The 13300-nt window shown below is 37.6% G+C and overlaps 1 protein-coding gene across 4 annotated transcripts in view; it reads left to right on the forward strand.

Moving 5' to 3' along the window:
- Positions 1-706: 706 nt before the first annotated feature.
- Positions 707-13300, forward strand: part of gripap1 (GRIP1 associated protein 1) — a gene marked incomplete at its 5' end in the record, with an annotated part of 29214 nt that continues 16620 nt past the window's right edge. The window contains 17 exon segments of one of the 4 annotated variants that reach the window (XM_054609612.1): positions 707-773; positions 2021-2082; positions 2328-2354; positions 2723-2830; positions 3939-4101; positions 4574-4713; positions 5204-5243; positions 7419-7585; positions 7832-7879; positions 8062-8093; positions 8254-8301; positions 9012-9111; positions 9727-9804; positions 11251-11343; positions 11710-11751; positions 12783-12917; positions 13094-13189. In XM_054609612.1, the coding sequence (XP_054465587.1) occupies positions 707-773; positions 2021-2082; positions 2328-2354; positions 2723-2830; positions 3939-4101; positions 4574-4713; positions 5204-5243; positions 7419-7585; positions 7832-7879; positions 8062-8093; positions 8254-8301; positions 9012-9111; positions 9727-9804; positions 11251-11343; positions 11710-11751; positions 12783-12917; positions 13094-13189 (1446 nt within the window). 4 annotated transcript variants of the gene reach the window in all.

Here is a 13300-nt window from a genome sequence, read left to right on the forward strand (position 1 = left end):
CACACACACACACAGAGACACACACACACACACACACACAGACACACCACACACAAACAGACACACACACACACAAACAGACAGAGAGGGTTGTTGTCGTGTGATGGTTGTGTATATACACATATGTGTGTATATACACACATATGTGTGTATATACACATACATATGTGTATATACACACACATGTGTGTGTGTATATTTATGTGTGTAGTAGAAGTTCTCCTGGTACGTCACATGTGTGTAAACATGTTGTGCAGGAAGAACAACTAACACACTGAAAATACTACGACAACACTTTACTGCATAGTAGTGAAAAGTACAACGTTAAACACATGTTTGTGTGTTTGTGTGTGTGTGTGTCTCTGTGTGTGTGTGTCTCTCTGTGTGTGTGTGTGTGTGTGTGTCTCTGTGTGTGTGTGTGTGTGTCTCTGTGTGTGTGTGTGTGTCTGTGTGTGTGTGTGTGTCTGTGTGTGTGTGTGTGTGTCTGTGTGTGTGTGTCTGTGTGTGTGTGTGTGTGTGTGTCTCTGTGTCTGTCTGTGTGTGTGTGTGTGTCTCTGTGTCTGTGTGTGTCTCTGTGTGTGTGTGTGTGTGTGTGTGTGTGTCTCTCTCTCTGTGTCTGTCTGTGTGTGTGTGTGTGTGTGTGTGTGTCTCTGTGTCTGTGTGTGTGTGTGTGTGTGTGTGTGTGTGTGTGTGTGTGTGTCTGCAGGCTCAGCTGTTGGAGCTTCGGACTCAGAACTACCAGCTGTCTGATGATCTGAGGAAGAACTCTTCAGGTAAAAACACCTCTCTGTTTACTGATGATGATGGTGATGATGATGATGATGATGATGATGAAGATGATGATGATGAAGATGATGTTTCATAGTTATAAATGACTTCATCACAGTTGACCTTATGTCTGGACACCCTGGTGGACTCCTTCACATCAGCACCGATCAGACATCAGTGGTTAATCAATAAGCTGTGTGTCTCACTGTGAGGAGGCTGAGATCATTATTCATGTGGACAAGAACTTGGCTTAAAAACTGCTATAAGATATAAATAGATCGGCACATTGTCACTGATACCAGATCCATATATTTGGTTATTGGTGAATCTTTACTTTCATTTTCTCAATTCAGTGTTTTACTGTAAATATAGATATTTAGAAACAGAAGAAACTGTGTTCTGACTTTACAAACCAGGTAAATAATGATTGTGATCTCTGCATCGGTTTGATCTATAATGATCATAAAACATTTTATTAAATACTAAACATTAAAGTAAGTGAATGACATTATGTCATATGTATCTTGGAAAGAATAAATCCATAAACCACACAGACTGCAGTCACATAAACTGAGTGGAGGATAAAAGTTTACTGTGAAAATAGAAGTCTGGTCCTGAAGAAATGTTTATATTTTGAATTAATTTATATGAAACACTGACAACAACACTCTCCTGTAGCTGTGTGATGACTGATAACAGTTTTATTGATATATAATAATATAATAATATCAGTTATTGTCTCATTACAGTCACATTTAAATGTATAAAACAGAGCAGATAAAAAACAGCTGCAGTGATGTTTAAAGGTCAAACCAGACAGTTGAAATGTTTCCTTGATTAATGTTCAGTCTTTTTACTACAGTAAATCTAGATGTATTCTTTTTTCTTTTTTTTTAAAGCTATGACTCTAGTTTCAGTATTTTTTTGGGATTGTTTATTAATATATATTAATTTTTAATGCAGATCTTCTGTTAGTTTTATAATTATTTTTTAATATGATTTATTTGTTAAAGAAAAATGTTCTCCGGTCATCGTCCTGCATGTTTAGTCTCTAACATCCTCAAGAAAAGCCTAGAATTAGTGCAGAATTATTATATTTGATCATTTGAATACAGTTTGTCCGTGTGTTGAATAATGACTATTTAAATAAAGTGACACTGAATGAAATCATTTATATTATTATATTTATTATTATTGATGATTATTAATTGATCCTTTTTGTTTTATAACGATGTTTGTTCTTGTGTTTCAGAGCTGAACGCCGTCCGTCAGAAGAATGTGGTTTTGGAAAGAGATTTTGTCAAAGCGCAGAAGGTGATCAATACTTTATCATTATTATAATTATTATTATTATAATAAATTATTAATATATTTTGTGAACAAGAACAGATTTGTTTCTCCTGAATTTAGTAGGTTTGATGTCATAATGCTTTATATTCTTGAAATAAAGAAATCAAAGTTTCTCTGTGAAGCCTCCTGATTTTAATTCGGAGATATTTAACTCATATTTATAAAATCTGTTGTTTATTTAAATGTTTTTTTTAATAATTTTTCCTCAGGCTTTGAATAAGAGCAAGAAAGCTCAGGTGAGTCTTCTTTTCTTATAATTTATTTTTGACTAAATGTATTTATCTACCTTTTTTTTATACATTTTTATATTTTTGTTTAAACCTGTGATTCTAGTTTTAATATTTTTAACATCATTATATTTATATGATTGATACCTAATTTAATTTTTTTACTCGTTCTCTCTTTTCTACCTTACAATAAAACAACAAACAAGCAAAGATTGGAAAATGAAACGACAGTAATTCCTTTTATAATCTTTTCTTGTTTGTTGTTTTATTTTTGCCCACACAGACTGCTGCAGCATTCATTTAGTAAAGATGTGTTTTTTTTAAGAATAATTGAATTCATCATAATTCATTAATAACATTATTGTTGTGTTTGTCAGGAGGTGGAGGCTCTGCTGAGTGAGAATGAGATGCTTCAGGGTAAACTCCACAGTCAGGAGGAAGACTTCAGGCTGCAGAACAGCACGCTGATGACGGAGCTCTCCAAGGTAACGCTCACCTGATACGGCTGCTTACCTGACGGGGTCAACACAGGGTGCGTTCAGGGACAGGGCAGGGTGTAGGTCACCCACGTTTTGGCAGTGAGTTAGCAGCGTAGAACCTGTCTGAAACGTCTCCGAACTCTAAAGCAGTTTCTGGGGCGTTTTTTTTTTTCCGCTCCTGTCACATTTTTCTTTCTGTGTTTTTGATTTTCACTTCAAAATAAAAGTCCTGCTCCTCTCTGGAAACAGAACAATCATATCCAGAAGTAGAGAGAACTCAAACATGTCTTTAGTGCAGAATAACACAGTTATTATAACATAAATCATAAAAACGAGAAACATGCAAGTTGAATTTCTTTGGTAATTTATTTTACAAAAATTGGAAAACAGCAATGTCCACAAGCAATGTCAGAAACAAAAATAGAGGCTCTACATTTTATATATATTGATCAATTTCATTTTTCCAGCCTTTTCCTCCAGCCTCTCCTCTCCTCTCCTCCCTCTCTCCTCTCCTCTCCTCTCCTCTCCCTCTCCTCTCCTCTCCTCTCCTCTCTGTGTTCTTCAGCCTGAAGTTCAGTCAACGTTTCACAGATTTGTTGTCACATGACTGTTGGTCTCAGATGAATCAATCATGTCTTCATAGTTTCACTGAGGAGCTCAGAATTTAATGTTTTTTACAGAATCTGTTTAAAGGAAACGGTTTATTTGTGGCAAGATTTTAAATGAGACGAAGAATAAAATGTTTTGGTTGAAATATCATAATTTTAAGCTTCGTTTCAGCTGCTTTCTCTGATGGAAGCGTTCGTCACACATGATGTGTTCAAGGACCGTCCGAGAGATGAAAATCTGACAATAATGAAAGTTTTTACAGCTTCTGGCTGTGACATAAACGGTGTAGTTTTGTTGATTGCTAAAGAAAACATGCTTTTCAATCCTGCCTAAGCTTCGATAAAAAACACATAAAACTCATCAGGAGAATTTCAGGACCGAGAAGTTCATCATTCTCTCCAAACTCATTTTCTGTGGCTCTCAGCTAAAAGCCCGTCGGTTCTTCTGAAGACGTACGATCGTCCTGCCACACTGTACGATGAATACTTTCCCTGTTTGTTTCCAGCTGTGCACTCAGATCGAGCAGCTGGAGCAGGAGAACCAGGGTCTGAAGGAGGGAGGAGCAGAGTCTGCATCCAGCCCCCCAACAAACCCCACCTCCAGTCCTGTGGACGGAGAGCTGCTCCGCCTGCAGGCTGAAAACTCCACCCTCCACAAGAAGATGAAAGGTGAGCTGTCATTGGCTGACGAGGGCAGGTAGACCCATCTGAGATGTGACGATGAGTCAGCTGATCATCAGAGAGCAGCGTCTGGTAGTGAAGAAACATTATTTTAGAGTCTCAAATATAAAAAGGATAATAAAAAAAGTCTAAAGAGGTTTAAAAAAAGATATGTTGAATATTTATCAAAATATTTGTTAGTTGCAGCCCTGTTTTTAAAGGTTTAATACGCAACTTTTCCACATTAAAATTTCTAAAAATGATTACATTTTTGTACTTTTATTTTCTCAAATGTTTACAGAGAAATCTGTAGTTTAATAAAGACAAGGGTGTGTTTCATTTGTTCACCTGTGGGTGGCGTCATCTCTTTTTAGTGCATCTTTATTTTTGATAGATGAGTTTGAGGTAGAAGATTAATCTGCAGATAGAACTGTTCAGGTGATTAATAAATAAATAAGTGGCGGTTTGATTTCTCCTGCAGCCCTCCAGGAGCGCTACGACAAGACCAACCAGAGCGTTACCACGGAGACGGACGGGTCGGCCGGGGCCAACGGAGTCTCTGATGTCACAGGGAGAGGGGAGGAGCCTGCAGCCGAGGGAGCCAATGAGAGACTGGAACAGGTGACTGACACACAGACGGAGTTTCTTAATTCAATATTTGTTTATAATTTATGTATTTTTGCAAAAATAATTATTTTTTATTTTTTGCAAAAAATATTATTTTTTATTTTTTATTTTTTGTATTTAACACTTTTCTTCTGTTAAAATATTTAAAATATCTTTATAATATATTTATTAGTAGTCGTATATTTATTTAAAAGACGTATTCTCTGTTTTAAATTATTGTTGATGTTATAATTTAGTTTGGATTAAAGATTTAGAATAATCATGTTGAGCTTAGTTCACCTTTGACGAAGCTTTGAAATATATATATATATATATATATATATATATATTTTATATATATATATATATATATATATATATATATATATTTTTTATATATATATTTTTTATATATAATGTGATCACCTAAAACCTAATGAACACCCATAATCTGATCATTTCTATAAACTGTATTATAAACATGTGTTTGTCTCTCTGTTTGCAGTCGGAGGCTCAGCTGGAACTCAAAGACAAACAGCTTCATGGTGAGTTTACACAATTATTTATTCATCACAAACAAGAACTCCTGTCCTCTCATGTGATCTTTAATAATTCTCTGGTCTGAAGAAAACAAACCTCTGACTTTTATTTTCTTCTGTTAATACAAGAGAATAAAACAAATGTAGTGTTTAGAGTTGTATTGATTGAAGCAGTAATAATGAAACACTGCAGTTTGTAGTTGACCAGTGAAGCTTTTGAATCTCACATTGGAAGAAACAGGACTTCTCCTCCATGAGGTCATCAGAAGCTGATTTCTGCTGACTGAGGGGAGAATTCACAGACGGATTGTTCTGCTTTTTGTTTCCACTAAAGCTGCAGAAATATGACAAAAACAACCTTCAGTTCAAAGAGTGAAATGCTCCTTTAACTGAGCTGCAAAGCAAACAGAGTCTCTGTGCTGCTCTGATATTTACATATATTTAAATGAGGTGTTATCACAGACTGTATATAGGAAGTGGACGTAGTCGTCATGACGACTCTCGTTGTTTTGAATCCTTGAGTTCTGCAGGTGATGAACTATTCACGATGTTATCAGCGGCAACAATCCTTTCTTTGTGAATTCACCCGTCAGTTTTTTTATGTTTTGCTTGATTTTGTGCCAATTATCTGATATATATTCGGCATAATTCAAATCATTAATTTAAAGCATACTGACAATTATTATACAGAGAAAAGTAGCTGACATCAACATAAAGATTTAATCTGGTTTTAATCTAAATGTGTTCCTAATAATGGATCAAAACATAAAAACCCAGCAGTGTGAAATACAGTTTGTTATTTAACAGTTTGTTTTGTTGACTGTGTTAACGGTGAAGTTGTTGAAGCGTAGAGCAGCTAGCTGGCTCAGGACAGACACACACTACACGCTGACCCAGAGAAGAACAATTTAAACTGAATAAAACATAAACTCAAGGTTGAACAGAAACATCAGTCTGGCTCCTCAATCAGGTATTTTCTGGCAAAGCTGCAAAGCCAAACCTCTGTTACAAATATTCCTGCTGTTACATAAATACTGCTGCAGTATTAATACTTGATATTTGTTGGAGGTCATTAAGGAGTTAATTGGCTTCTGTTCAGGTCACATTGGAGCGTTGAGCTGCAGCTGTTTGTCTGGTTTAAGGGTCAAAACTATATTGGAATGATCAAAATCTCTAGGTTTGTAGAAGTTAAAATGTCCCAGCACACCAGATAGATAGATGTAAATCTTATATTACTGCATAGTTCTGTGTCTGAAGCTGCTGAGATGTGACCTCAGAGTCAAAATATTCTTCTTTAATCTGATTTAAATGTCAAATATAATATAATATGTAATATATAATAAAGTTTATGAACGACTGCTTTTGTTTTAAACAAAAAACATGTCCATATATTATAAATATTAAAAAAAAATACTGTTTTGGTATTGATACTGAAGCTTAGGTATTGTATAAGCTCTAGTATTGATCAATATAAGGAGATACCGGCCTCCTTTCTGCGTACGAAGAGGGAAATGAGGAAAAAACAATCAGGTGATCCATTTTTAAAGTCTGATATAAAGTGTTTATGACTTAAAAACAAAACCCCAAAAAAGTTTTTGTCAGGTGCATTTTTAATTTGTTTTATGTCGGGATCATTTTCCTCAGTGTTTGTTGTTGTAATGCTCGTTTCAGCCACAAGAGGCAGTAACCCTCCTTTTACTTTAAAAGGCTTTAGGAGGCTAAATTGATGAAGAACGTTGTACTTTAGTGAACAATTAATCATAAATAGTTATGTTACATTATTGTAATGTCTTTATTTGTCGCTAATATTCCTTTTTGGGAAAACATGAATCTTTTAGTTCTCTTTAGAACGTGAGGCAGTGATGCTCTTCAGCCTCTTGTGGCCGAAATGAGTACTACAACAACAAACACTGAGAAAAAAGCACTTTACCTCAGACTTCTGACCGGAGTGACATCACACATCAGTGTTTCTTTGGTTCGACCCGAACGAGAAAAGCTTCAGCGTCGAGATAAACACGCTGTCAGTGAATGTGTCGCGGTGGATGTTTGACTTTGTTGCTCAGCCAGAAAAAACAAAAAGAAACAAACAAACCCAGCTCAGATGTGGTCCGGTAGGAGCTGGTGTAGTGTGCGTCTGGCCTAACGGACTGCCCCCCCTGCTGTGTGCGGCGCCCCCTTTAGGCCGGTCAGAGAAGAGCGTAGAGAAGATTGTAGCTAAGCAGGCAGCGCTAGGCTGGTCGGCTGCTCTCTGTCCAATAACTCACTGCTTTGGACCAGAGCTGGAGATGGCACTGACCACGGAGACGGAGGAGAAGAGGCTGCTGAGGGAGCAGGTCCACCAGCTGGAGGTACTGGGACACACACACACACACACACACACACACACACACACACACACACACACACACACACACACACACACAACACAAGGACCGTTGTTGTTTTATGATGATGTTAAATCAGACGGCGAGAAGCAAGTTGCTGCAAAATGAACAACCTTTGTGCGCTGAGAAAGGTCCAATACTTTGTGTCTGAAATAAACATATCTTTACATGAGATTAATATATATATATATATATACCGTCTGTCTTCAGGCATCCAAACAGGCTGAAATCACCAAACTGCAGGAAGAGATAACAAAGGTAAACGTCACAAGACATTTAATTTATTTATTTATTGATTATCAAAGTGATTTAATTAGAAAAAAGGCCTCATTCATACTTTGAAGAAGGATTAACAACTTTTAAAAACACTTTTTTAATTTGAAATATGATTCTCTGTCTCTCTGTCTCTCTCTCTGTCTGTCTGTCTGTCTGTCCTCCAGCTGTCTGACAAGTTAAAGAAGAAACAGGAGAGGTGAGTCGTCTATAGAAATATGAAAACAGAATATTCCACATTATGAAATTAGATGTTTATCTCTCAGCTGCAGTTCCAGTTAAAAGAACATGAAGAAGAGTTTTATTTATTTAACTATAAAATCACTGAAGCTGATGAGTTATTTTTCTGTGTTTTGTAGTTTTCTACGTCTGCAGGGAGAGAAGGAGGCTCTGTACAACGACAGCAGGTACAACTGCTATTACTACTACTAATAGTACTACTAACACTACTGCTAATACTGCTACTGCTGTGACTAACTTCTACTGCTACTATTAAAACTACTAATAGACTAGAAAAGCACTATACAAGTACAGTCCATTTACAATTTACCATTTATACTACTACTATTACTACTACTACGACTAGTGTAACTTCTGCTAACACTGCTACTACTTCTACTACTACTCTTAATGCTTCAAATACTACTACTAAAACTGTGACTACTCTTATGGCTACTAATACTACTGCTATTAATACTACGAATAGTGTAACTGCTGCTAACACTACTACTACTACTTTTAATGCTTCAAATACTACTACTACTACTACTACTGTGACTACTGTTACTGCTACTAATACTACAAGTGCTACTACTACTGTGACTTCTACTACTAATACTACTAAGACAACTATTACTACTACATCTTGTGTGACAACTACTACTGCGACTACTACTAGTCTTCTCCTGTGCCTTCTACTGATACTACCATTGTTACTAGTACAGCTAGTACAGCTTCATGATACTCTCTCTATCACACTACTAATGCTGGTACTACTGCTAATACCACTACCACTACTATTTCTCACTAGCAGTACTAATACCTCTGTGTACTTGCTGTATGTCGTGTTGTACATCAGACGTTGACGTGTTGTTTTTTATCGTTTTTGTCTCTGCAGGACAAAGATCGATGAGATCAACCAAAGAAAGGAGGAGGAGCTAAAGGCCACGAACATCCGCATCCAGAAACTGCAGTCTGACGTCGTGACAGCCAATCAGGTGAGAGCTCAGAGACACGAAGAAGTACTCTGATCTGTTACTGAAGTAAAAGTAGTAATACCACAGTGAAAAAATACATTACCCTTATACTCATTTTTACTGAAAAGAGCTTGAACGCATCATAATGAAACTCTATGGAACCTCGGTTATAGTTAGCTGTTAGCTGTTAGCTTCGTTACTTAGCCAAGCAGGACTGCTCTGCCACTGGCTGCTAACAGCTAGCAGCTAACAGCTAGCAGCTAAATGCTAACGTTAACTAGCTCTACTGCCGATTTCAGCAGAGCAAAAAAGGTGCACACACAGGTGTTTGCACATGCTCAGTAGCGACCAGGCGGGTTGTACAGATCAGGTAGAGAGTAACAGGTGATGAGGTTCCTGTGTAGCGTAAATGTGCTGATACACAATCCAGTATTTTAGGAGTCAACTCTGATACTGATATACAGAGAACTATATGATTAATCAAATTGTATTAGTTTATTTATTCTGTATAGTTACAGTCCGACAAGTAAGTAAAGATATCAGATAAAGGTAGTGAGGTAGAAGTATTAAAGTACAATGAAATGTAGATACAAGTACCTCAGAAATAGTGTGACTGACGTGTGTTTGTGTTTTTAGACGACTGCTGAGCTGAAAGAGCAGATGCAGAGCAAAGAGAGAGAACATGAGCTCGCTCTGCACACCTTGAAAGATCAGGTAACACACACACACACACACACACACACTCTCAATCAATCAATCAATCAATCAGGAAACAGGAGGAGGGAGTAAAACAAAGGAATGATGGTTTAAATGAAAGCAGAAACATCTGAAATACACATTTTAAAGCTTCATATCCACATGTTTAGATTCTTTACACATCTTCATATCACACGGATCAATAAAGACACAGTGTCACAGCTCTCCTCACACATTTGAACATAGTAAAGCTGCAGTATTGGCTCCGTACAGATCAACACATTGTGAAAACGAGTGTGAAGTAAAACCTGTTTTTCATTCACGCTCCATTTAACTTCTTTACAAAACAAGGAAATGAGGAAACAGTCAGAGATGAAGGAACTAAAACTGACCTCTGGAGGAACTTCTGCTCTGTGAAGATATTCTCCTGCCAAAGTGATTCAGTCACAAAACATTAATCTATATTCACTAGGGCTGCACAGTGTCGTCAAAAACAGACATTGCGATATTTTTTATTTTCTGCGCTATATATTGAGATATGAATTAACACAGGAAGTTTCACCAGATGACGACAGAAATCATCCTTTTGTTGCCCAAAATGTTCCCCAAAAACTATCTGAGGATGTCGGGATTAATCGTTTTTTTTACAATAACAACAGCAGTTACGTTACCTCACGGTTTCATAACGATAAGAATTGTAGATGCTACAAGAAGAGCTGTTAAAAAAAGTGCCTTAAATTTAAGATAGTGGAGCTTCTTTTTAAAAGATGGATATCCAGTTTGTAAAGCGTCCTGTTGAAAAGCTGCAAAGGGGTCCAACACTTTTAACATGTTGCACCATCTTCCAGCCCAAATATGCGAAATAAATTACACAAAAAAAACTCGTGACAAAAGATACTTTAGTTTGTTATATTATAAATATTCTGATTAATAGTGGTCATATTTCCTCTGACAATAATCATGGTACCAAAATCTCATGTTTCTTTTTGCAACCAAATTTCTGTGTTTTTTCTCCAGTTTCTCGCTCATTTTCAGGTCTCGGTCTCGCTTTAGTTACAGGTCCTGACAGATTTCTCTTGTAGATGAGTCATCCAAAATAAGAACTGTACAAGTTTTTCTTCTTAATAAACAGCAAAAAAGCCGAGATTTTGCAGCCCTATTATTCACTAAGAACGGTTTTGAAAAAAGTGAAATAACTGACTTATAAAAGAAGATATAGTTTTCTTCCTGTATCACTTTGGCAGAGGAACATCCTGGTGTGTTTCTGTGCTGTTCTCTGTGTTTCTGACTTTATCCTTCTCTTCTTCCTCTTCTGTTCTTTTTGTCATGTCTCTATTTGTTTACTTCTTTTGGGTTTCCTTTCATTATTTGTTTGTTTGTTTGTTTGTTTCCGGTCCTCTTTGCTGGTGTCTCTCTGTCCTGTTCTCTCTGCTGCCCCCTGCATGTGGTGCGTCGGTACTGCAGGTAGCCAATCAGAGTGCAATCAGTCAGGAGCAGGTGGACAACATCCTGCAGGAGAACGATGCTCTGAGGACTAACCTAGCTGCTCTAGAACAGGTAACAAACCAAGAGAACATCACTCTGGTAGTTTAATCCCCAACACAGTGTTCTATGGACAAACCCAGCTGTCATGAAACGGGTCCTATAGCTGGAGAACATTACATAGAACCATGACACTACTTCATATCAGAGAACTCACCTAACTGCTTCAGAAAGGCAATAAACCATAAGAACCATATCTAGAAGTTTAACTCCCAAACAGTGTTCTATGAACTAACTCACAATCTTTCTAGCAGAAACATTATCTAGAACCCGTTTAACATCTACATCACTAGCTCCTCTAATACTACGCCAAAGCTCTGATCCTAAACAGAATTATCTAGAACAGTTCACTCAGTCTGGACCTGTACCTCCATCTCACAGGAGAACCGTGCTCTGAGGACTAATCTGAGCGCTCTTGAACAGGTAATTATACCTCAGACCCTCGTCTCGAACCCTCGTCTAGAACCCCCTAACCTTAGAGTGATGGTCTGAAATCCATAGTAAGCCTCACTGACTTTGCATAGAACGCTTACCCTTCTGAATTAACACATAGCACTATGAGATTAACAAATGTCAACCTGATGTAGAACGCTAACTTCAGCTGCTGCTAACGGTAGCGACAGAACGTTTAATACTTGTGTTTGTGAAGTTCTCATTAACGAGTTTCAAACTAATAAAACTCAAGAAGTATCAGACTTAAAGTGTGAATCGGTTGCCAAGGAAACATCTATAGCTCTATTTCAAATGTAAGTAATGTGAAGTTTCATTCACTTTCATAAATGCTAGAATTATGACATCTCCGTCGTTTATGTCTGAGAGGCTAGACACTATTTATTTATTTTTAGAACTATTTATGAATCAGTATATACTTACAAGAATGTAAAGGTGTGTTTATTATATTATATTAACACGTTTTTTTGTGTTATTTGTTGTGAAATTTATTTTAAAATATTCATTATTAAGCAGCATTTAACAAGTTTCAGTTTGTCGACCGCACTCCAGATTACCACACTAACCAGAAACAGATTTTAGCAGGCTAACGTTAGCTTTGTCTGTTAGCTACAGTTCCGCGGGGGCTTTTTTTTTTGGTCGTGGGTAGTGATTCCTTAAACTCAACTTAAACTGAGAGATCTCTGAATTTATGAACAGCTGATGCAGCCGTCTCCAGTCCTTTAACAGTAACCAGACATCTAAAGAACTCTGGAACTCATAAGACCTCCACTAGAACCTGTTTGTTCATCTCATTCTCATCTGTTGATCCCATGAAACAGAACTTTATGGTAGAAACATGAGATTAAAGATGCTAACAGTCTTTATCTGCTGCTTTCTACCGCCTCTGTCATGTGTTCTCTAATCTGCTTAGCTCCATGTTCTGTGTTCCTCCGTCTCCATCTCCAGACTCTGCACTAATGGGTTTGTTCATAGTTGAATGAAGTTGTGATTATGGTGTGCAGATCCAGACGGTGAAGACTCAGGAGATGAATCTCCTCCGTGAGCAGCAGGAGGCGCTGACGCTGGAGCTGCAGCAGAGACGATCTGAACAGGAGAGTCTGCTGGCTCAGAGGGACGACCTGGACTCCCAGCTGCAGGTCACACACACACACACACACACACACACACACACACACACACACACACACACACACACACACACACACACACACACACACCTTCTCTCTCGTGTCCTCAGTGAGAGGAGACAAGGAGGCATTTAAGGGAAGTGAGATCTTTATTTATTTTTTACGTCTCTGCGTTTCTCCTTCAGGAGTCGAGTTTTGCCAGCAGGAAGTTGTTGGAGCAGCTAACGGAAGAAGGACAAGAGAAGGAGAAACTGCTGAGAGACCTGGACGAGGCCAAGAAGGTACACACACACACACACACACACACACACACACACACACACACACACACACTCTCTCATTACACACTTCTTTGTGTAATGTACATTAAGCAGTTAAGTGTGTGTGTGTGT

Source organism: Anoplopoma fimbria, chromosome 12, assembly GCF_027596085.1.
Source record: "Anoplopoma fimbria isolate UVic2021 breed Golden Eagle Sablefish chromosome 12, Afim_UVic_2022, whole genome shotgun sequence".
In the NCBI taxonomy this organism is placed as follows: Eukaryota; Metazoa; Chordata; class Actinopteri; order Perciformes; family Anoplopomatidae; genus Anoplopoma; species Anoplopoma fimbria.